The 24,088-nt window shown below is 37.3% G+C and overlaps 2 protein-coding genes across 2 annotated transcripts; one reads left to right on the plus strand and one right to left on the minus strand.

Moving 5' to 3' along the window:
• Window positions 1-1,913: 1,913 nt before the first annotated feature.
• ddx39b (DEAD (Asp-Glu-Ala-Asp) box polypeptide 39B) lies at window positions 1,914-17,658 on the minus strand. The gene is made up of 11 exons (XM_030147691.1): window positions 17,552-17,658; window positions 14,976-15,219; window positions 14,746-14,873; window positions 13,853-13,945; window positions 13,582-13,765; window positions 11,765-11,883; window positions 6,968-7,099; window positions 5,904-6,013; window positions 5,363-5,507; window positions 2,403-2,550; window positions 1,914-2,321 (listed from the first exon to the last, which is right to left on the minus strand). The coding sequence occupies exons 1-11, from the start codon at window positions 17,633-17,635 to the stop codon at window positions 2,305-2,307; spliced, it is 1,404 nt and encodes a 467-aa protein (XP_030003551.1). The 5' UTR covers window positions 17,636-17,658; the 3' UTR covers window positions 1,914-2,304.
• Window positions 17,646-23,018, plus strand: polr1h (RNA polymerase I subunit H). Its single transcript, XM_030147692.1, has 5 exons — window positions 17,646-17,795; window positions 18,232-18,353; window positions 22,231-22,334; window positions 22,414-22,523; window positions 22,621-23,018. Exons 2-5 carry the CDS (start codon window positions 18,236-18,238, stop codon window positions 22,643-22,645), a joined length of 357 nt encoding a protein of 118 aa, XP_030003552.1. The 5' UTR covers window positions 17,646-17,795; window positions 18,232-18,235; the 3' UTR covers window positions 22,646-23,018.
• The last annotated feature ends 1,070 nt before the right edge of the window (window positions 23,019-24,088 follow it).

The following is a 24,088-nucleotide window of genomic DNA, read 5'->3' on the forward strand; positions in this document are numbered from 1 at the left end:
CCTTTTGTACATTATTGGAATATTGAGTAAAGTTCATTTCTTGCACATAAAACTGTCAGAGTTATTTATTCTAGTTTTGGAACCTAAATATGTTGAATTTACAACACGTGTACACACAGTGCTCTGTTATATTTTGTGGAATGTATGTATAAACAGCAGCTTTATTGTTTCATGAGTCATAAGACAAGCATGCACAGCTGACCAATGACAGAAGTGTATAAAATGTGAGTAAATGCAGCCAGTTCTTAGTGTGTTATACGTCTTATGATCTGGTTCAGTATTAATGGTGAGTATCTAATAACAGGACTGTGTGGGTGTAGGGTTCCCACGCTCACGAAAAACCTGGAAAAGCCATGGAATTTAGCATCGTGACTGGAGTATGTGAAGTGAATATGACAATAACCAGGAGTAACAGGAAGTAACCACTTTAACTCTTAATTATAGTACACTTTTAGCTGTGAACATGGAAATTGTTTGTGTGGGAATCCTGATGTTGGTGGGGAAGCCAATTCTAACCACTGTATATTTTTGATCTATAAAAATACATCAGACTTTGTAGTCTCACTGTAGAGCAATAACAAACAATAACATGAATTGTTTTATGTACCAAATATGAAAAAATAGTGAAAAAAACAATAGTTCTCACAAAAATTTCAGCTTTGTGCAACTGTCAACTCGAGTAAAGTATCGAAGACAAAATTTATTTCCCAAATGTAGGTCAGTGGCAAGTGGAAGAAAAGGCAAAGACTATTGTAGTTTCTTAAATGGTTTTCAAGTGTAGTTCTGCAGGAAACAATTTCATGTGGAGATTATTCAGCTGGAAACAGTCCCCAACACATTAACCAGCTGCCTTCTGTTTACGAGCATTTGTTAAAAACTAGTGATTATCTGTTGAATGAACTTCAGGAGCCTTTTAGTCGTGTTTGCAGACACTCTGCAGTAGCTTCAGTTATTGAGAGTCAGGACTGAAAATACATTTCCGCAGTAGTTACATATTGTTATTAGAGTACTATTGATGCTGTTGTTGTTGCCACTGCCCCTTTTGCCATCATATACCTAGTTTTGGCCCCATATTGCCACATTTAACCCTGGTTTTTCTAAAATTCAATTAATTTTTACATCAACAGGTGCAATGTTTTTAATGGTGTCAAATAAATGGCACTCATACATGCAGCAAAAAATTATACATACACAAAGAGGAAGGATGCTAAGTAAGGGGTGAGACCAAACAACCATGTGTGTTTTTAATGCACAGTACAGACATTTTCCTACAAGCATTTCCCAACATAGGCCACGAGTTTATTTTCACCATTAAAAAAAGAAAAAGTGGCAACAGTGCTGTGATGGCAAGGAGAGGCAGTGGGGGCAATGGCATCAAATATAGATAAATTGTACTTTTAATCTCATTTGGTTATTTTCATTTATTTACTTACTCATTTTTACAACCCATTTTCCTTTTTTTCCCCTCTCTCCTTTTCCTTTCTCTTCCTCTCATTTAGTTTAATTTACCTCATAATTATCTTTGGTCATATCCCTTATTTTTTTCATTGTTTTTTTTTTTTTTTTAAAGCCCACATCACAACAGAGACACCAGATACACATCTTACACACTCCACCACACACAAAACATTTACACAACCAAGACAGGACATTGATTCATACTACTTGGTCAGTCAGACATTTTGTTTCTTTTGTATATTACATGCCATATATTTTAACATCCCCCTACACACACACACACATTATGATGACTTCATGTAAATGTAAATATTGTATAATATTGTACGTAAGTCTCCTTGTCACTTGGTGTCATTTCAATAAAGGTTAAAAAAAAAAGAAAATACATTTCCGCAGACATTGGCTCTCTTCTAATAGCAAATAAAGCATCAGGATCAAGAATGAGTGGGACCATGTCAGTTAAAAACCAGATTTATTCATTCAAACAGCAGTGAAATGTCCTCTTTTCTGCAATCAGTATACAATAAGTCAACTCAACACATTTAGAAAACTGGTTATCCTTCATAAAACAACTTAATATCATAATTAAATATTCATTACTGAACACTAACAGGATAAACGTAAATAAAACAAACACTCCTGACTAATGTCAAAGTCCTGAATCTGTCCTTCACTGGGAGCTGCACCCTTGCTGTACTAAATAGACTTTTTTTCTCCAAAAGCAAATGTCACAGAATTAGGAAAATATCTGCTGTCTGACATGCCAGGGTTGATATAAAGACAGTCTGCTACTACCAGACTGAAACTGCAAGTACAAAGTAACAGCCACATCCGCGGTCAGCTCGTCTATCGCGCTGGTTCAACTGCAGGGACAAAAGAAGGCAGATTAGCGGGAGGTCAGATCGGAGGGGAAATCAAAGCCGAGTGCACGGATCGGAGCTTACTGTAAGATGAGATGTCGATCTCTTCGGGCAGTTCGCTGATGTTCACCTCGAAGCGATCCTGGACATCGTTGAGCGTGCGGGCGTCGGTCTCGTCGGACACGAAGGTGATGGCGAGGCCTTTGGTGCCAAACCTGCCGGCCCGGGCCACCTGCCAACAGCACACCGCTTATTTTCCACCTGCTGCTTCCCGCCCAGGTGACCTCATTATCCAGTCTGGATTTAGAAATATGATACCTCCCGTGGGGACCGTTTGCACTGTGGCCTCCTGATACACAACAACACTGCTCATACGTTATATTTTTCCTATTCACACAATTAGACCAGAGTTATTACATGATCCCAATGGCACGGTAATCCATCCACTAGACCTAAATGCATCTCCATGACGACTGACAAACTCTTACAGTTAATACAGTAAAGGTCTGATGTGGTTTAAAGATCTGGGAAAAGCCAGAAGAGGAGTCTGGACTATAAAACAGTAATCCTTCAACACCAGCACAGAAATCTCAGGATACAAGATGCTGGAAACAATGTGGTGAAAATAAAGCCAATCATTTTCATATATTTTGGGATTGCCCTTAAATTGTGCTTTATTGGCAGAGTCCAATTTCCATTCACGTTTGAATCTATGTACTTGGGAAAAGTGAACCAGGGGATAACAAATTCACGGGATAAGTATCTATTCAGAATATTATCGGTGGCAGGTAAAAAAGCCATCACAAGGAAGTGGCTAAAAAAAGGATGCCCCAAAAATGGAGGGATGGATAGAGGTTCTACATGAGGTCTATAGGATGGAGAAATTGACTTTTTCTGTCAGACTTGATTCAGACAAATTCACCAATTATTGGAAAAACTGGGTTGATTTTGTGACACAATTAAGAGCTGATTTTACTTAATGAGAGTAACACGTGTACAGACCCATGTAAACCCTTGGATAATGCTACACACTCTAAATGTTCGGTGTTCATCTTATACAGGGGAAAAGGGTTTCTGGAATGGGAAAACACTTATTACACTTACACTTATTTCCCTTTAACTATTTTGGGTTGCTGTGTCTATTTTTTACTATTTCTGTAAATGCTCCCCTGTATGAGTGTGCTTTTGTTTTTTTGTTTATTTTTCTTTACATACATAGAAGTTATGTACATGATGTAAAATGCTGATAAGATAATGCTAACTGAAAAAAATAATAAAAAGATAATTACAAAAAAAAAAAAAAAAAGAAAAAAAACAGCAGTCCTCCAAATAATTCCCACCACAGGTCCACTGGTTGAGTGTTTATCTACTGAACAGAGCTTTGTACCAAAAATAAGTTTCACACTTCATTCATTCATTCATTTTCTGAACCCGCTTAATCCTCACTAGGGTCACGGGGGTCGCTTGGAGCCTATCCCAGCTACATAGAGGCAAAGGCGGGGTACACCCTGGACAAGTCGCCAGTTCGTCGCAGGGCTGACATATAGAGACAAACAATCACTCTCACATTCACACCTATGGGCAATTTAGATTAACCAATTAACCTATTAGTGCATGTCTTTGGATGGTGGGAGGAAGCCGGAGTACCCGGAGAGAACCCACGCAGACACGGGGAGAACATGCAAACTCCACACAGAAAGGTCCCACCCCCCGTCAACTGGTGTTGGAATCGAACCCAGGACCTTCTTGCTGTGAGGCACGAGGGCTAACCACTGCACCACCGTGTCGCCCGTTTCACACTTCAGTCTATTAAAATATTACACCTCACAGCATTTATCTGCCATTGTATCACACTTTAGACCACAGGTGTCAAACTTATTTTAGTTCAGGGGCCAAATTCAGCCCAAAGTGATCTCAGATGGACCAGACCAGTCAAATAATAGGCATAATAACCTATAAACAATAATCTAATTTTTTCTCTTGATTTTAGTGTGTAAGGTAAATTACATTATGAAAATGTGAATAACACAAACAACTATGCACACACTGAAACATCTTTAAAAAAAAAACAAATGCAATTTCAACAATATTATGCCTCAGCACATTATTAACACAATTTACAGATCACAGTGGGACGACAAATGCACAAACCATTTAGTAACAGTCATTATATTCTTAAAATTGCACTGTGTTTCTCAAGAAATTTCAGGTTTCTCTTATTTGTTCAGGTAATTCACATTTTATTGTTAAAGGATAGATCGTAAATGGAGATATTTTCATAATGTAATTTAACATTTATTCACCTTTTATATGTAGTGATTTTACCTCATATCACATTGAGCTGTATGTGGCCCCTGAACATTGTTGACTGTTAATATTTTCAGTGTAATATTTGCACTTTGAAAATTCAGCCCATGGACCGTATGTTTGACACCCCTGCTTTAGACTGTAAATATATTTGTACTGTGTTCATAGTTCTATGAATAATAGTGCATATAGTTTCCTACCTTTATTTTTGTTCTTTGCTGTATTTTATCCTTTTATCTTTGCTACCCTCTGTATTATTCAGCTGCTGTGACAAACCAAATTTCTCTGATTAGGCATCGTGCTCTTCGTTCCTCATCTCCAAACTCTGCACTACTTTTGATCGCTCAGCATTTCCATTTTCTGCTGCATATGACTGGAATCACTGGTGACACTAAAACTCATTTCATTCATTCCACTCTCTTCTTTTAAAAAATTTAGGGCAACATTTTGTGACTGTTGCACCTGCTTTTGGCCATTTTCCTTCTATACACGCATCTGTTATGAATGATTTAATATCGTTTATTGTGGATTTGTCCCTTATTTGTTGTTTGTTTGTCCTGTTTTGTGCAGCTTCAGTGGACAGGTTGTCATTGTAAATGAGAATTGTTTAAAGGTCACAAAAAAAAAATCAATAAAGTTCTACTTGATATTAAATATGATTTTACAAACAATATATTATATCCTATTGAGTTGTTTTTAAATCTGTGACTAAACTCTGGGTTGTGTTGTAGTCCTACCCTGTGCAAGTAAGTGTCAGAGTCTTCTGGCATGTCGTAATTAAAGGCGATGTTTACTCTCTCGATGTCCATCCCTCGTCCAAACAGGTTCGTGGCCACGAGAATCCTCCTCTGGAAGTCTTTGAACTGCTGGTAGCGAGACAAACTGCACAAACAACAGAGAATATGACGCCGTTCACGAAGATGCTTCTACACAGACCTGAGCACAGGTCTGAAGACTTCAGAAGCAAAAACGGAACAAAAATTGAAAAAAGGAAAGAACAAAGTAAAGTCTAAGAGAAGTGTAGATATTGAACTACTTGTGAAATATCTGAAACTGCCTTATTATAAAGACCCCATGAAAAGCTACTTAAAAAAACCCTTAAGATTCATTCAACATTTCCAGTGACTCCCTAATCAAATAAATCAAAACAAAATAATGCTACTAAATCAATGCTCATGATTATCATTATTTAGTTATTGTGACTTGACAATGACATAGAACAAACAAGCACTTTTGGAAACAAGAATGACTAAATTTCTTCTTTTGCATTTGTGTTACCGTTCCTCCTGAGACATCCCTCTGTGGATAGCGATGGCAGGAAAGTTCTGCTCGACCAGCAGCTGAGCCAGCGCTACACACCGCTGCACCGACTTCACAAAGATCACCACCTGCACAACGCAGCAACACACTCTCAAATCAGTAAAAATGTGAACTGTCAGAGAAAATGACTCTCAAAGGAATCGAGTGGCTGCAGGAAGTCAACATCATGAATGCTGATATCTAGTGTTTACTCAACAGATGGATACACAGAGACCATGGGATACAACGAGAGAGGAGGAAGGATCATTCTGTCCTTTCCTTTAGTAAAGTGGTCCAGTGTACGCTGCACCAGAGGAGATACTACAGGAAGCACTGAAGTTCCTTTCTTTTGCATTTAGAGAATTCAGACAGTTTTATAACTTTTCTTCCCTGGAGTCTCTGTCCTTAATGTCCTCACAGGTTTTCCCTGGATCGTGTCTGGTCCTGCTTCTCTGCCTCCATCATTATTCATTTATCCATACAGTTGTAATAGTGATCACCATATAGTTACATAGACGGTACAGGTTTCTATTATTGATAACAACAGCTGCAGTAGTAGTATATCCACTGTTAGTACTTGTATTTGGAGTAGTAATAACAGCTATGGGTATTGGTACTAGTTACTGGTAATTATACTAGTAGCAGCAATTCTAGTTTCTAATTAATGGTTCAGTCTGCTGTGCATCCATGTGTCTCCCTTTATCACCCCCCCCCCCCCCAATCTCTCTCTTTAACCCCAGCTGGTCAAGGCAGATGACCATCCCCCAGGAGTCAGGTTCTGCTCCAGTTTTCTGCCTGTTAAAGGTAGTTTTTCCTTCCACTGTCACCAAGTATTTGCTCCTGGAGGATTCTGTTGGTGTGTGTAAATTGGCTTAAGAGTCTAATTTAGACCAGCTCTAAATGTAAAATGTCATGAGATAACTTTTGTTATGATGTGGCACCATATACATAAAATTTGGTGGATAGATTTTATCATAATTAATTGTTAGGAACCTTCCTAGCCAAAAAGGACGATTCGGACACACCTGTGATTTGCACAGTACCTGATTAAACTCCAGAGCATCCAGAAGGTCAAAGAGCTTTCTGTTTTTCTCATTGTCCTTCAGCTTGACGTAGTATTGCTGCAGCCCGTGCAGAGTCAGCTTGGTCTCATCATCCACAAAGATTTCCATTGGCTGGAGCGGGCAGGAGTTGTAAAGGGTTAGGGGGGGGTGAAGGACATGGAAGTGGGAATAAGGGGGTGTGGAGGTGGGAGTTTATTTAAACAGATTAGACAGAGTGAGGCAGTGTGAGGGGAAAGTTGTACAGGACAGATTAGCAGAGATATACAGCAGTTTGTATGAAACAGAGAGGGGGGTGGGGGTATCAATAAGGAAAGAACCATGTGACAGGAAACAGAGAATATCATTGAGAGTAAAATGCAAAGGAGGAGGAGGAGGACAGGTATCAGGGAGCAGACAGAGGCACAACAATCACTGGTAACCCACAAACACACTGAGAAAACCTCCCAAAGACACCTAACAGGGTGAAACAACGCCAAGAAGCCAGAGCAGATAACACAGCACCATCTGTTCTGCACAAGTCACCTATTTTCTTCATCTGCTGAACTCACTCAGAATATTCAGCCTCACAGAACACACCAGGGCATCACTTTTTGCACTAATTCCATCTAACTTCCAAACAAATAAACTCCTCCCATCAACTAAACAGAACTAATTTAAAGCTGTTGTCTTTAAACTTTAGGGAAACTCTACAGAACTTTGACTGATCTCATAAATTTAAAGTAGAAATCAACTTTTTTTTTAACATCGCAGTCCAACCAGGTTTAGTTTGGTGTAGAACAATTCTTTCATTTTCCTGTCATGTGTCACCAAAAAGCTTCCTGCTACTTCTAGAAATACACTCATGAAAGCAGTAAGACTAAACCAAAACCAATCCAAAAGAGGCTTAACAGTAAAAAAAAAAAAAAAAAAAAAATCAAATGAACCACAACCACTGAATACAAAACCTTTCATTAGTGCTGCTTTAACATGTCAGATTAATCAGCACCTGCCCAATTCAGTCCATGTACTAACACATTAAGCAGAAATCCAAAGTTATTGTGTGGCATAAACTACCAGATTCTATTCATAACCAGAGCCTTTACAACACCAGCCCCTCAGCACTAACCAGTTTTATATTTAACCCATAAAGATCCGGTCCTACTTTTTTGACAGTTCCCAAAAGATTTTTTTTCTGTATTTTTAACCTTTCTTAAGTGATTTATCAAAATTTATTCTAATATATTGATGTATATTTGGCATTTTAAGAGAAAATCAAGTATTTTCCTCTATTTAATGTACTGATCATGTAGATGTCCACAAATGTTTGGGGTAAAGTTGAGGGTTATATCAAAAACAGAGCAAACTGAAGAAAAAGCGACTTTTTCAGCAAATTATATAAGGGTGCTTCTATGAAACTGGGTTCATTTTGGTGTCTGGCACTTTGCCAGCTTTTTTAGACCCAATAATAAGAGAAATTTAGACATATTTCCCCCCAGACTGTACCTAATAATGACCTTAGATGAATGCAAAAAATTATATACTCTTGCTCTGAGCCATCCCAAAATTAATGAATTTTTAATAAAATACTGGGGTCAAAATAGGACCAAAATTGGGACATGAAAAGCTACCTAGGTGTCAGTGCAGTTTATCTTGAAAACATGGCTTTAAATGGTCTCATATACCACTATAAATAAAGACAGTGTTAATTTGATGATCCTAGTGGTTTTTCTAATCCAGACATGTGGGTTTTTCATGAATCTCAGTCTCATCCCAGGTTTTGCGTGTAACCCATCATGTCCACTCACGTTACATGCAGAACCTGCCCAGTTTAACATGAATAGCGGTTATTTTTGTGAAACACTCTGCCTTGCATAATTAGTTTGATTCCCAAAATGTACCTGTGAGAGAATAAAGAGATATTTGAAATAATAGTAGCACGTGTCCTTTTTACCATGTTACATGCAGATTTTTCTATAAAAAAAATAATATAAAAAAATATAAAAATGTGTTTTATCTGAAAAATAGTTTCTCTTTTATCTCAGTAAATATTTATTTTTAAAACAGACCCAAAGTGCTTCCAAACTTGCTTCATAACATTAGTCTACATCTGGTTTGAATTTTTAGCCCCATGTCCTGTTTTTAGGGACTAGTTTAATAGAAGCACACATAATTAACTAAAAATAATCCAAGTGTTTCCATCCATTGTCATTGATCCAACTCCATGAGTTTTACTGGTGAATCAATGTTATAGAAGATGATGGTGTTTCCACGGTAACTACGGAGCCTCTGAACGACCAAATGGGTCATATCTGATGACCATGAAAAGATTTTACACCAATTATTTACATATACCGATAGGATTAGTGTATCAACAGGTATTAAATATTTCAGGTCAGTAGATGATTCTGGTCGTCAGTGACTGTTTGGGTTTTTATGGGTTAACAAACAAGCAGGTTAATTAAGGCTGTGTGAAACATGACAACAATGCAGAACACAGTCAGCATTTACCAGCCAGATGCCACTAAATCACAACCCTAATCTCCAGCTGCACCTTCTAAAAAATTACCACACTGCACACGTATACTGCTGTTGTCATCTCCTGTTTGTTTTTAGCTCATCGGCTCCACATGGTGCGAGGCCTGGATTCAAGCTCAAGTCCAAACAAAACAATCTGAACTTTCTTTCTGGCAGAGATCTGACTCGCCTCTAAGTGTTTATGATTTTCTTCTCATCTCTTTCTGCTCTTTTCTCTTTTGCAGGCTGTCTCACTGAGTTATGTGGAGTTCTTAATGCTTTATATGAGCTTTATGAGCCCTTCTCTCCAAGCACAGATAAGTACATTAAAGCTCTGAAGAGACACTGTAATGTCAGTTTAGTGTATTATCACAGAGCGTGTGGCTATACTGGAGCACTGATTTGTCACCTTTCTGTAAACTAACCACACAATTTAAGGATTTCAGGCTTTATGTTTTTGCTCCAAATGTCTCTTTTCCAAGTCTCTGCAGTATTACTATAGGTTTAATGGAATCAGTTTCCAGATCAGTTTTAGCAGTGAGAGTTTCTGTTCATCCTATTTTAAGTCAATGAATATGTAATGATGATGGACTGTTGTAGCAGTGGGGAAAATGGCGTTCATATCAGAATAGCTTATATTTGTGAAATTACTCAAAATAAATGCTGATACATGAAGTTAAAACATTTGTGAGGTACCTATATGATGACTAAAGCAGTTTTCGCTTTCTCTAACTGTTTCTTAAGTTTACCATGAACATTAAAAAAATGCTTGTACAATGCAACTGTGAGTCACAGAGGATGAAAGCTACAGTTCTTGTCATTTTCAATTGTGTTTTTAGATTATCTGAAGATGCATGTTTTCTTATCTAGTCATATTTGTACAGATGCATTCTGCAGCACAGGAAAAAAAAAAGAAATTTTTCAGTCTGTCTTACAACCACATGTATGAGCATTAACCCTTAAGGTTTCTTGCTATAATCATTCCTTCTGTTCATACTGTTGACTGAAAGATCCTTCCATCAAGGGCTTTCAGTGGAAGTGATCGGGACAAAACCCACAGTCCTTGTTCTCTGCAAACACACGCTCAACTGTCGATGGTATGAGGTATCAGCTGAGTGACAGTTATGATACCTTCCAGAGAGACAGTCTTTTTAGTGCAAAGTTAGGTTGTCTATTTTCCCTCCTCAGACAGTATTTCCATACTGAGCTGCAAAGACAGTAAAACATCTACTGGAATGATGTGACTCAAGAGGCTGATCCTGAAAATTATCTCCAGATGATCTTTAGATGGAGGTCTGTGGATTTGGTTCCCATTCACGTTCCGTCACATTAGTAACTTGTATTTAACAGGAATATGAACAGGAGGAATGATGTGAGTGTTCCAAGACAGACATAAACCATCTTTGGACAACTGAGGGGATCATCAGAGGAATGAGTGAAATCAATATAAATGAGTCTTTCGTTGGTTTGTGTTATCATCTGTGCCCTTTCTGAAACTTAAAGGCAGCTAGGAGTTCGATGGTTGTCTAAGGCTCTTAAGGGTTGTCATGGTCTTAATATTGCAGGAGGAATCATAGAAACTGGCAGTATGAATCATTCAGAACTAACTAGACTGACTCTAGAGGCCTTGTGCTTTTGTATCCAAACATGCCTCTGATAAGATGTTACATCACTTTGTGTATTCCCTTGCTGTGCCAGATTGCACTCCAAATGATTTTGTTATTATCTTTTTTGCTGCGCTTTCATACATGGCTCTATATTCCTACATGTAACTCCTTTTCTATGGGCATAAAAGTGTGAACCTAGATCACTAAAAGGCCATCATTTAGAGAACTGACCTAAGTGCAGTGGGCGATCGAACAGAAAGCAGTGAAAAATAGGTTTTCTACCTCCAGATGACATGCTTTCTATTGTCGTTTCATTTTGGGCACTGACTTTTATGCTAAAAACCTCTGACTCAGGCTAACTAAGTGAGGTGAATCATGAATTTTCCTGGCTCAAATCTATAAGCTGCATATTGTAGCTGTGTGAACTGAGGTACGGCAGCTGTTGTCAGAGGCTGAGCACAGTGGGCAGATGCTTCCCACATTGCCCCACGCACTGAGGGGTTGGTTGGCGTTTACTTTCTTCATCGCTTGTAACTTGTATTCATGGAGGTCGAAGGGCAACATGGACTCTGTGACGGGCTGTTCCAACGGGCGTGGCACAGCTGGGGGAGGAGTAGTGCAGGTGTAGAGGGAGCGAGAGGAGGCATGGTGGATGCAAGAGGAGAGGCGTAATTACGTCTTGCATGAACTTTCGGCAGACTGGACGGATCTCTTTGCTCAGGGTGGCGCTGAACATCATCACCTGCTTCTCATGGGGAGTCATACGGAAAATCTCCTGAACATCTCTGCGCATGTCTGCAAGGGAGAGAGAGAGAGAGAACAGTGTCGTACATCATTGTTTATTCTGTCACTGACATAATGGTAGGAAGCAACAGTCAGGAATGACTCTTTAAACAGCACTCGTACTGTTAGTCTATTGTCTGTCAGTAAAATGTCCCTTATTTTACTCTAGCTACAGCTGTTTGATGTTACACCAACTCTCCCACCTGTCTAGGCTTTTCTTAACCCATAAAGACCCAGTGGTATTGTTGTGGCAGTTTCCAAATGAATATTTCTCTGTATTTAACCTCTATTAAAGCAATTTATCACCATTTATTATAATATAATCTTCTGTATTTTGCAATTTATCAGTGAAAATCACATATTTTCCTACATTTAATTCACTGATCATGTAGATGTCCATAAAAGCTCAGATCAAAGTTGAGGGTCATTATATTAGAAACAGAGAAAGTTGAAGAAAATGTGACTTTTTCAGCAAAGATATCAGTAACTGAACATAAAATCAAGTGTGTCTGTCCACTGTCATTGATCCAACTCCATGGGTTTTACCGGTGAATCAGTGTTGTAGAAGATGACAGTGTTTCCACAGTAACTACAGACGTCCAAATGGGTCATATCTGATAACCATGAAAAGATGACAAATTGCATTTTACATCAATTATTTACATGTATTGATAGGATTAGTGGATCAACAGGTATTAAACATTTTAGATCAGTGGATGGTTTGGGTCAATGGTGGATGTTTGGGTCTTTATGGGTTAAGCAAGTGCAAGACAGCAAGTAAACATTTAGTCCTCCAAGCTGATGTGTTAAAAACAATAAAATGAGCAAGAGTCGGGATCAGAGCAAGTTTGACAAGAGAGAAATTGTGATGGTGAATGTAAAATGGTTTGTACCAACCAGTTTTTAGTTCATTATGTACACATATTGCAGGAGATGAGTCACACAGACCTGAATTAAAACCAAACTTAGGGATCTAATTTTCAGTTTGCATTTTATTTACAAGTACTAGAAGAAAGTCATCAAATACAGGGTTTCTGTAGGTATCAGCAAATCTAATTTAATGCATATTAATGCCCTTTTTAATACCACTTTAAACAAATTTAATGCTCATGTCCAACTGCAGATACAGTTTTATATATAGCTTTAGGACGGTTTATCGTTGACAGGCTTTAACCAGGTTCTGAATAGTTCCTCCTCCAATCACTTCTGCTGAAACTTGCCTTTTCCCACTTTTCTGACATTTGCTAATATTCCCTCCATTCTTTCGCCACGGCATGAGCACGCTCACAGCATGTTGTATTGTACGCATCCGGTGTTGTGACTTTGTGCATCGGCCATAAACAATAGCCAATTAAAGGGTTCTGCCTGTCAATCATCACACCATACTTCTGACCAAAATTATAAAATGTTTATATAATCAAAATAAATCGTGAATAACAATGCTTTTTTCTCCATCGAGAGTATTTCATTTTCTAATGCCTCTGGACATTGAATTTAAAGCTTTTTAATGCCATATAAGGCCTTAATTTTCACAAAATCTATTTAATGACTTTTAATGCTCTTTAATGACCTGCAGAAACCCTGACATAAGAATAAATATGTCCTGGTAAAGAGATGACTTCTGTCATGGGTCACATGGTTGCATATGATACAGTTTTCGATTTACTTTCTTATGTATTCTACATTTTGTAAGATGGTGTGTTTACTGACCAAGCTGTTCAAGCATCTTGTCACACTCATCCAGGATGAAATGTTTGATGTGACGCAGGTTGAGCGACTTGTTGCGTGTCAGCGCCAGGATCCGGCCCGGTGTTCCCACCACCACATGAGGACAGTCCTTCTTCAGCAACTCCTCATCTTTCTTTATAGACAGGCCTCCAAAGAACACTGCCACCTGTAGGCAGAGGCACGTATTACATATGTTAGTAGGCAGAAAGACAGATGACAGCAACTTTTTCAGAAAAGAGGAATCAGTGTTTACCTTGACAGCGGGCATGTACTTGGAGAATCTTTCATACTCCTTGCTGATTTGGAAGGCCAACTCTCTGGTGTGGCACATCACCAGAACAGACACCTGAAGAGAGATGATACAGTTATGGTAACATTCTCTTATTGTTAAAGTGGCAACAGTTATCACACCTCTGAGCATGTGACTTTGCATCATTCCCTTTCCATTACAATGTGCTTTGCAGGTACCCCACATATATCAGTATGTTATGTATTTATGTATAGTGACGGAATACAAAGAAGTTACATAAATCAATAACATTGTTGAAATCAGGGACTCTGCACAACTTCTCTGTGCTGCAACAGTAAAGGGAACGTCTATAAAAATATCACAAATAAATTCTGTTTGGATCGTGAGCTAAATGTCAAAGTAATAATTAGATCCTAATGATTCATGAATGTCCTGCCTCACAGCATTTGAAGGAAGTAGTCTATCTGCAGGTATTTACCTGGATTATTGAAATTTGGCACAAAGTATAATGGCTAAATGCAAAACTATAATACTTTGTTTCTAGATAAAATGAAAAAACACTTAATCACTGAGTTATTTTTTTAATAATTCAATCCTAATTTAGAAACAGTCTAAACAGGTAAAAGTCTTTTTCCTGTGATACTTTTGTTAAAAGTAAATGTTGTAAAAGTTGACAGTAACTAAATTTGGATGACACCTGTTTCCTAGCAACTCAGATCTTCTGAAACTGTGTATGCCGTTGTCATAAAATATTCACTGCTGTGGTATATAGATAGATAGATAGATCATAGATCTTATAGACAGCTTGAAATTTAAATTTTAAGGAACATTCCACTGCATGTTGTCTTAAAGAAATGTAACATTACAGAAAATAAAGAATAACCTGAGAGGTTTACCTGTCCAGTGACGGGCTCCAGCTGCTGCAGGGTAGCAAGAACAAACACTGCTGTCTTCCCCATTCCAGACTTGGCCTGACAGAGGACATCCATACCAAGGATGGCCTGAGGGATGCATTCATGTTGAACTGCAAAAAAAACAACATGTAAAATGTCTCTTTATTAATTAAGACACATAATACTGTGACAAAGCTAAGAGTGCACCATTTTTTATTTTTGTGCGTACTCACCCTCAGACGGATGCTCAAATCCACAGTCCACTATAGCCCTGAGCAGCTCCGGTTTCAACAGAAAATCTCGGAATCCAGAGGAGTGAATGGACACATAAGAGCCCTTCACTCCCTCCTTCCTTATCGACATATCACCAGCGCCCCCAACATCCCCGACTCCACCGGCCTCCACCTCATCTTCCTCATAGTCCAGAAGCTCATTGTCCACGTCGTTCTCACTCATCCTGACAGAGACGTAACCAACCTGTTTGATACATATCAGCATTAAGAGAGGCTTTTAAAACTGCATTCACTTATGAGCATTGAATTTTTATGGGTGTACTACATTGTTATAGCATAAACTGTTAACGCTGCTGGCCTCGGAGGTTCCGTAGCCTTTGTAGCAGAACAGCCAGGCTCAGAAACAGTTTCATTCCACATGCCATAAGACTCCTGAACTCAACATAATATCTCGTCTCCTCCCTCACCTACATAAGACTGCTCCAGTGTGCAATATAACTGTGCATTATTCACTACTGAAAGTTTTTTTTTAATCAAAGAACCATAGTTTTTTTTATACTTCACACATAGTTTTTATATGCATATTTATTCTATCCTGTACATATAGTGCCTGTTTTATTTATTGCTGCTGCCTCCTGAGCCAATTGCATCGAAATCATTTTTGATGTAAAATCTGGAATAACAAATAAAGTCTATGTCTATAAATAACAAATATCTTCATCAGGGCAAGATCTTCTGCCACACTGCAGTTTCAACAAACTACTTCCTGAATGTGATATGACCCAAGATATTCCCAGAGAACAATTTTCCTCACATTTTTACTGTCATATTAATATACCCCGTTTATGTTTCTAGCGTGTGATTTCCATGAAATACCTTTTCACTTGTTCTTTGCAACATGTTTTTCCTCTTTCCCTCTGTTGTTCTCATAGCCTTGAACACTCACATCACATGCACTTGCTAAAATTCACACATCATTGTTTTCATGGTCTAAACTAAATTTACATTTTCCAATTATACGGAGTACTTTCTCGCACTTCTCAGCAAGTGTTATTCCCTCACATGCTCTCTTTTCCCTCGTTATCCACCTAAGCACAAATTTGGCTAAATAAAAACAGTACAGTGTAGGCTAAGCAAGTATTGATCATGTTAAATGACTAGATATGAAGGAAGTTTTCTCATCATTACTATTTTGAACTGGGACTGCATCTGTTGCTACGGTTATCACTCTTTATATATAGTGACTTAATTAAACCTCTTGTAACTTTAAACTTGTTAAAGTGTGTTTTTGTATCAATAATGACTTAATATACACTTTAATCTGAGATGAATTTATGAAAAGCAAAACCAGAAAAATTCATTCAAATATATCACATGATTTTTTTTTTTTTTTTACCACTGCAAACACAGCAGGTGCTAATGACAATTAATATAGGTTGCATCCATTATTCAGTGTTGCAAAATGTTTATCAAGAATGTTTAAATATCCTCCTGAGACCCAGCAATGCATTTTTGTCCTCTGTAGGGGACAAAAGTTCCACAGTTTTACTTAAAAAATGCTGCCCATTGCAAAGGACATTCCATTAAAAGATAAATTTTAAAAAATTATGTTAAAAATGTATCTGAAAAAAAAAACCAAACAAACTGTTGCATTATGCAGTTTCCAATCAACACAGTTATTTAATATAAAAAAAGCTAAAATTCACTTTCCTGGGTCTCAGAATGATATGGTTAGGTAAAATTCTATTTACTGGATATCATGTCCCATTTTAAACTTATGTGTGTTTTAACAGAGCACATTCGTTTTCCTATGGACAGCCCACATAAGTGGCCCCTCAGCTTTAAAGAGTTGAACATCCAATATTTTTGCAAACATTCACAAGTTCAATGTAAGACCCCGAAAGAAATACGGAGTGCAAATATTTCATTTCATTCTAAAATGTGAAATAATTTATAAGATACCCTCATTCATCTTCAACGTGTCATTAAACATTTTGCATTTGCCTACGTGTAAGTCACCTATAATACAAAGGTTGCCATCTACATACATACACATAATAGTAACTGTTAGTAACTTCTCTACTGTTATTTATGAAGTTGGATGCACAGGATGTCAGTGTGGGATGCTATATATGAGCCTTTCACTACGTCAAAAAAATTTTCATACACCTATTCTTTGAATTGGTGCCCCCTGACCAACATAAAAAACGTGTTATCCAAATATGTTACTATATCTCGTGCTTTGTATCAGCAAATTGGCAAAAAAGATCATTTTCGCGACCTTCCCTTCCATGCACATACTTGCGGAAATTGGCAAAAGAACTTATTTAGTTCACTTGGAAAAACAGTAAACTAACACCAATGAAACGTTTCACTAATGCAGCCACCAGTAAAACCAAGCATTTCACCAGGTTGGATTTTAGCTTTAGTTAGCACGATGGCTAATACGCAGCACTCCAACACCCCTACTAAAACACTTAGAGGCTTAAACCTGAGCTTTGGTATTATATTAAGCATACCACTACATGTAGTATTAATGTTTTATGTATAAAATCACATTTATTTTCACTACATACCTTTTCAGCAAGAGATAAAAAAATTAACCTCAACGTATGTTTAAAGTAAACAGTAGCGTAGGCGCATCTAAATGACGTAATCATCCAGCGACGACGACGATGCGGAGGACTCTTCAGCGTGCAACCGTACAGATGCCAGACAGAGTTTAAAGACAGAAAGAAACAGTGGTCGTTTTTACAGCGAAATACAAACTACTTGTAAACTGTAAATTTTGATTTTTATTTAGCGATATACATTGAAAAGGTGAGTAATGGTCAGATACTGTTTGTTCACTGTTAAATGTTCAGCAACTCTCAAAACTGGTCTCACGTGTTAAAAATGGTGAAGTGTAATGTATTCTGTTAGCTAGTTTTTACTTAATTAACAAATGTAAAACGAGGGTTTTACTTGTTTTATTTTTGTATTCAAGTACTAATGTTAGACTTTTAAAAACTTGGTCATTTTATTAGATGTAAACAATGACTGAGTTTAATCAGCAAAATCGTGTCATTCTCAATTGAGCTGGAAGCTATGTTCAGACCAAGACTGTCACACAAAAATAAGTGTTTACATACAATGTCATGTGTCAGCTGTGCTCATGCCTTACCTCAAAGAAATCCTATTTGCTGTCCATTGTGATTGACACTTGAGTACCTTCTGAAGCATCTTGTAACCAAAACTAATCTTACTTTCTTTACAGAGGGATGTCGTGTTTTGGTGCAGATCCTAACTTTTGTGCAACGTGTGGGAATGTTCTTCCTCTACCAGGGAAACATGATGTTATCCGCTGCCCTCGCTGCTCCTTTTCCATTCCTGTAACAGGTATTAAAACTCTGCCAGCTCCTACACAACTGGTAAACACTCGGCTCTTGAAAGGGAGTACATTATCTGCAGCTTATTTTGAATCACTCAGAAAACACTACACCACTCAGCATCAGCACAATCCAAATATTAGAGCATAGTTATGAAGTGAACCAAAAAAGCTACTTTTAGATTACTGTTTCCTTTAAGCCATTTGTACAAATTGGGCAGCCTTTCATTGTAATTGTTGGAACAGAGATGAAAGTAAGAGTCATCTTACCAAAATTGGTGAAAAACATATTTTCTCATTCGCTGTCGGCTATATTTTAAGCACAGCTCTTCAGGCTCATGCCTTTGAGGTTTGCATTCTCCTTAGAAAATGAACCAGTCTGTGTTGCCAAAAAATGTCAACAGAGCACCCTGCCAAATGATGTATCTTCTGATAATCTTATATTGTGTACGTTAATCCACCGCAGTCACTTTTGCCATATTGAGATAACTATAATTAGAAGATTTACTAATGATTTTGGTAATCTGGGCACATCTTTCACTGTGGGAAACAGACACATATATTTGTTTCCCAGAAAATTGTCTAATTCTTATTCCTGGACTTGATGTATGTCTGATACCAAACAGTTTTAAAATAACATCTTCTGTGACATTGACTGTTCCCTTTCCTTATATTAGTCCTGAACTCCACATTCTGTCTTCAAATCAGGCACAGCACACCATGACTATGATCACATTTCCTTGTTATTGTTCATTCAACCAGTGACAGTAATTTTCCAGACAAACAGAAGAACAACAAAGAGACATATTGCTTTTTATTTGATTATAAAAGACAATGCCACAGTTTAGTGAAGAGCCAATTAAAACGTGATCAATTAAGACAGCTTAAATGTGAAGTAAAAGAGTTGTATAAAACAAAATTAGAACTAAAGGTTGTGAGGTTTAAGATCAAATTTTTTAAAGGGCAGGACACCTGACTTAATTTCAGAAATGAATCCAGTGAACCCAAATACCTGCTGGCAAAATTGTGGACCTCACTTGGTGAACCACACCCGTATATTCTGGACGTGTCCTGAGATCAGACTTTTCTGGGATGATATATTTGGCGCTCTGAACACATTTTCAACCAAACATTTTCTAAAGAATTGAAGTTTGCTATTTTAGGTGAAGTCCCAGAAAGTTTAGAGGGAAATAGCCAAAAATACCTTTTGCGAATTTTTCTAACAGCAGCCACTAAAGTATCACTATCAAGTGGTTGAAACCAGATCCCCCACATATAACATTTTGATTGAGAAAGTGTGGGAAATCTATCAAATGGGGCAAATTACTAAATTACTTATGTACTTAGGATTCAGGGAGAGCCATTTATGAACAGATGGAGTCCCATGATTAACTTTTTAATGCAATAAGCATTCAGAAGTGGTCATCTACATATATGGGTTTTTTTGTGTTTTGTTTTTCCTCCCCTTATTTTATTTACTATTTTGGTTTGTTTTTAAGATTCATTTGTGACTCGTATTGTAATCAGTATCTACTGCAGATATCCTTTTTTTCATACATGACATATAGGGGTGTTTGATTAGATATGAATGTATGTAAAATGTTAAAAGCTTTGTATATTTGTATGAGCAAAACTAAATAGAAATTAAGTTTAAAAAAATTCTTAAAGGGCTAAAGCATATTTTGTATTCACTGTATTTTGTTGAGTGCACTACTATTAAAAGTCGTTTTTCCAAGTTCAGATCTAGCTTGCAGCACAAGTCAGTTAGCAAAGGCTCTGCTAAAGTTTTTGCCCAATATTCATGTTGTTAATTCATTTATCATGTCCAAAATTTTCTAAATTAGGTTGTTTACCAATTTCCTGAAGAATGACTTGAAGTCACAAGACATAAAATTCTTCTTTCACTCTATATGGTAACAATTTACTGAATGGTACTTTATCACATATACATAGTTCAAAGCAACTAACTTGTTTTCATTTTCTCCACAGCAGTTTAAAAACTTCATGGTCACATTAGACAGAAAGTCAAAGTGGATAAAGTCTATTTGTTGTTGAAATGAATATCACGTGCTGTTGTGAAAAGTGAAGGTAAAGTCAGCAGACTGTAAATGTGGGACAGTTTCATTGTAAAAATGTCCCATTAGATAATAATGACTTTATAGTGCCACTGTTTCTAAGATAAAATATGTCATTATTGATCCCACCATGAGGAAATTGCAATGTTTACAGCAATAAAATAAAAAAAACAAAGTGCGAAAGGATAGACAGAAACATTCAAGATTGAAACAGGAAATAAGAGAATCTGCTTATTATATTTGTTGTTCTGTACATGCATACGTATTATATTTACATATTTTCAATATAGTTGAACATGATGTTAGTATTGATGTAATTTTCTTTGGGGGGGGTGGTACTGTGAACTGTTGTAAACTGTTACTGTTTACATTTTTATGGTTAGAATAATTTTTTGACAACATAGTAAAGCCCAGGTAGCTCCCAGAGGCCATGCTGTTGTTGAGTGATACTATTATTATTATTATTATTATTATTATTATTATTATTATTATTATTATTATGTGTAAATAAGTGAATGTGGCACATTGTCAAAGCCCTTTGAGAACCATTTAAGAAGAAAGGTGCTTTATACACACAAATCTGTTTACCATTTACTATTTGATGTGTTGCAGAGAGGCCATATCATTTGCTGCTTTCTTCAAATGTTAACTATAATGAGTGTCATCAGGGTTTAGAACAAATTAATGTTTTATGTGCAATGAAAACTATTTATAGGCTGAAAAGGAGAAAATACTCCTTTGAAATATAGCTGAGCAGCACTAAACCTCTGGTCATATAACATTATCACAGCTGCTTAGAGAGAAATAACTCTCTTTATATCTGACCACAGACGTTAACTGTTTATTACTGTTGCTGTGGGGTTTGAGATTATTCAACTGTGGACTGTTTTTTAGTTTCTTTAGGGTGGCAATAAGTTTGAATGCCACTTTTTCTGCACATTCAGCTTCAGAAGAATAATAAAATTTATCTACAAAACACAAGATATACAGGGTATCTATAAAGTCTCTAAAATTTAACACATTTATTACAAAATCAAATGAATACACAAACGTGGAAATTATTACAAAATGAAAAGTAGATATTGAAGTTTTTTGCCTCATTTAATTCACCTCTACATGGGCACCATTAGTTCCATGAACCACATCTAGACAGTACTGGATTTGTTTCCATGTTGGCTGTATGATAGCCTCATCAATGGTTTTAACAGAATCAGTGATCTTTTACTTCAGGTAGTTGATGTCCTGTATCTTTGTTCGATACGTGATATCTTTACAATAACCCCATAGAAAGAAATTCAGGGCAGTGATATCTGGTGAACGAGGTGTCCAGGGAATTGGGCCATCCCTTCCAATCCACTGGTCTGGATATGTTTGATTTAGGAACCCACCAACATGCAGTCCCCAATGTGGTGGTGCACCACCTACATGGAAAATGATGGTTGGTTGGAGGTCGTCCAGTTGTGGTGACACATATTCAGTCAAAAGGTTCAGGTAAACATTTGTAGTAACTGATCTCTCATTGAAGAAATATGGACCAATGATTCGATTGCACATGATCCCACAATGTGATTAAAAACTTTGACAACCACTGAGTACATAGAACAAATCTGATTAACGTATCTCATCAATTGCTTTTGTAATATTTATTAAATTGTAAATCAACTTTGTGGACACCCTGTATGTGTATTTTCTTTTTGATCTAAAAGTAAACTACATGACTAAACATCCCAGTGTTGCTGCCTGTCTGATTTCAACATGAAGTGCAGTTTATGTTGACATTTATGTCTCACCTTTATGTCATTTCTCTGTCCAGAGTTTTCTGGCCAGGAGATCAGGTCCACTATCATCTTTAACCCTGTGGAACAGTCATCATTGTCCCTGGAGGGTATGGAGGACTCTGAGCTGAAGGGCCCTGTGGTGAGAAAAATCTGTGTGCCACTGCTGTGTGTGTGTGTGTGATAAATCTACAGGATGTTAATGATGCCGCTCCCCGCAGATTGACAGACGTTGCTCACGCTGCAATAAAGAGGGCATGATTTACCACACCAGACAGATGAGATCTGCAGATGAAGGCCAGACGGTCTTCTTCACCTGTATACACTGCAGGTAACAAATGTGAACACACTGTGGCGTGGACGTGGAGCTGAACACTGTTACAAACACTGATTTTCACTGTGCTGATCGTTTTGCTTTGATATGACAGGTATCAGGAGAAGGAGGACTCCTAAGAAGACGGAGCCGTTTGTCACTTTCCCCTGCCTACCCTGGTTACAGAAACAGATATTTCACAGGACAAATTAACTGCTGATGTTAGACGTTCCATAGAATTTGTTTGCAATAAGAAAAGGAAATAAACAGACATACTTTTTGAGAGTGATCGTGTTCTGCTGAAGAAAACTGAGACTCTTAAAGCCCCAGTAAATAGTAAGTGAATCAAGAGGTTTTACAAGTTTTATAGTTAACCATTATTACTACTTACACAATATAAGTATTGTTTTTGGTTCGGTTTGTTCAACACTCTAGCAGCAAAGCTATTGGTTGAATTCATACCAAATTGAATTTATAGACTGCCAGTGACCCAGAATAGATGTCATTACATTTTGGGAAAAGTAGGGCAAAGTTCAAATTTTTTATGAATTTTTAAAATCTTTTTTTTTTTCCCCATTTACTTATAGCGGGCGAAATTTTACATGTCTGTTGCATATTCGTACCAAATTTCAAATGTCTATAAAAACATAACTTTTGTTTCAATTTACTTCAAACTTGCCACATGTATATAGGCAATTGATATGCTGACATCACCACACCCATAGACATGATGACATCTTTTCTTTTTTCGCCAAATCATAACAAAAGTTATCTCATGACACTTTACATATCGACATCAGCTGGATCAATGCTAAAATAAGCAACAATACATGCAAGGGCTGGGGTTTGTTGTGTCTGGCACCACTTGTTTGTTTGTTTGATTGTTCACACTGTAGCAGCAAAACTATTGGTTGAATTCATACCACGTTGGGTTTATAGATTGCCAGTAACCCAGAATAGATGTCATTACATTTTGGGAAAAGTAGGTTAAAGTAAAAAAAAAAAAGTTTATGATATAGATGTATATTTTTTTAATCTTCCCATTTACTCATAATGGGTGAAATAGATGTGAGGGGCAGGGTTTGTTGTGCGTGGCACCACTTGTTACACTTCTAATTCAGTGGAAGTTTTCTGGAAAGAAATGTGTAAAAATGGAAATTAGGGACAGTGTGAAGAGATTTCTTTTTTTGTGTGTGTGTGTGTGTGGGGGGGGGGGGTACACATTCCAAAACAGACTGATTTTGGGCTGCGTCTTAGTTTTTGTGTTGAATTAAAAACATGTCTTGTTCATGTCTTTCAGGGTAAGATTTGTAGATCAGGCTACAAAGGTTTTTGATTAAAACCTCGCTTCATTTGGTTCAGTTTTGCCGCTGTGATAGGAACAGGAAAAGCAAACAGTAAATGGCTCACTGCCTGTTTCTTAATCCAAATAAATTATCTTTTGCACAGTTCTTTTTCTGTCTTTTTCCTTTTCTTTCTTCTGTGCTGGCAGAGTAGACAAATCAGATGCAGATGGAGGTTTGAATGTGCAAGACTAATAAGAAGACACAAAGAACTGACAAGAGTCAATGTGGAGTAATTTG

The sequence above is a fragment of the Sphaeramia orbicularis genome, chromosome 11 (assembly GCF_902148855.1).
Source record: "Sphaeramia orbicularis chromosome 11, fSphaOr1.1, whole genome shotgun sequence".
Classification (NCBI taxonomy): Eukaryota; Metazoa; Chordata; class Actinopteri; order Kurtiformes; family Apogonidae; genus Sphaeramia; species Sphaeramia orbicularis.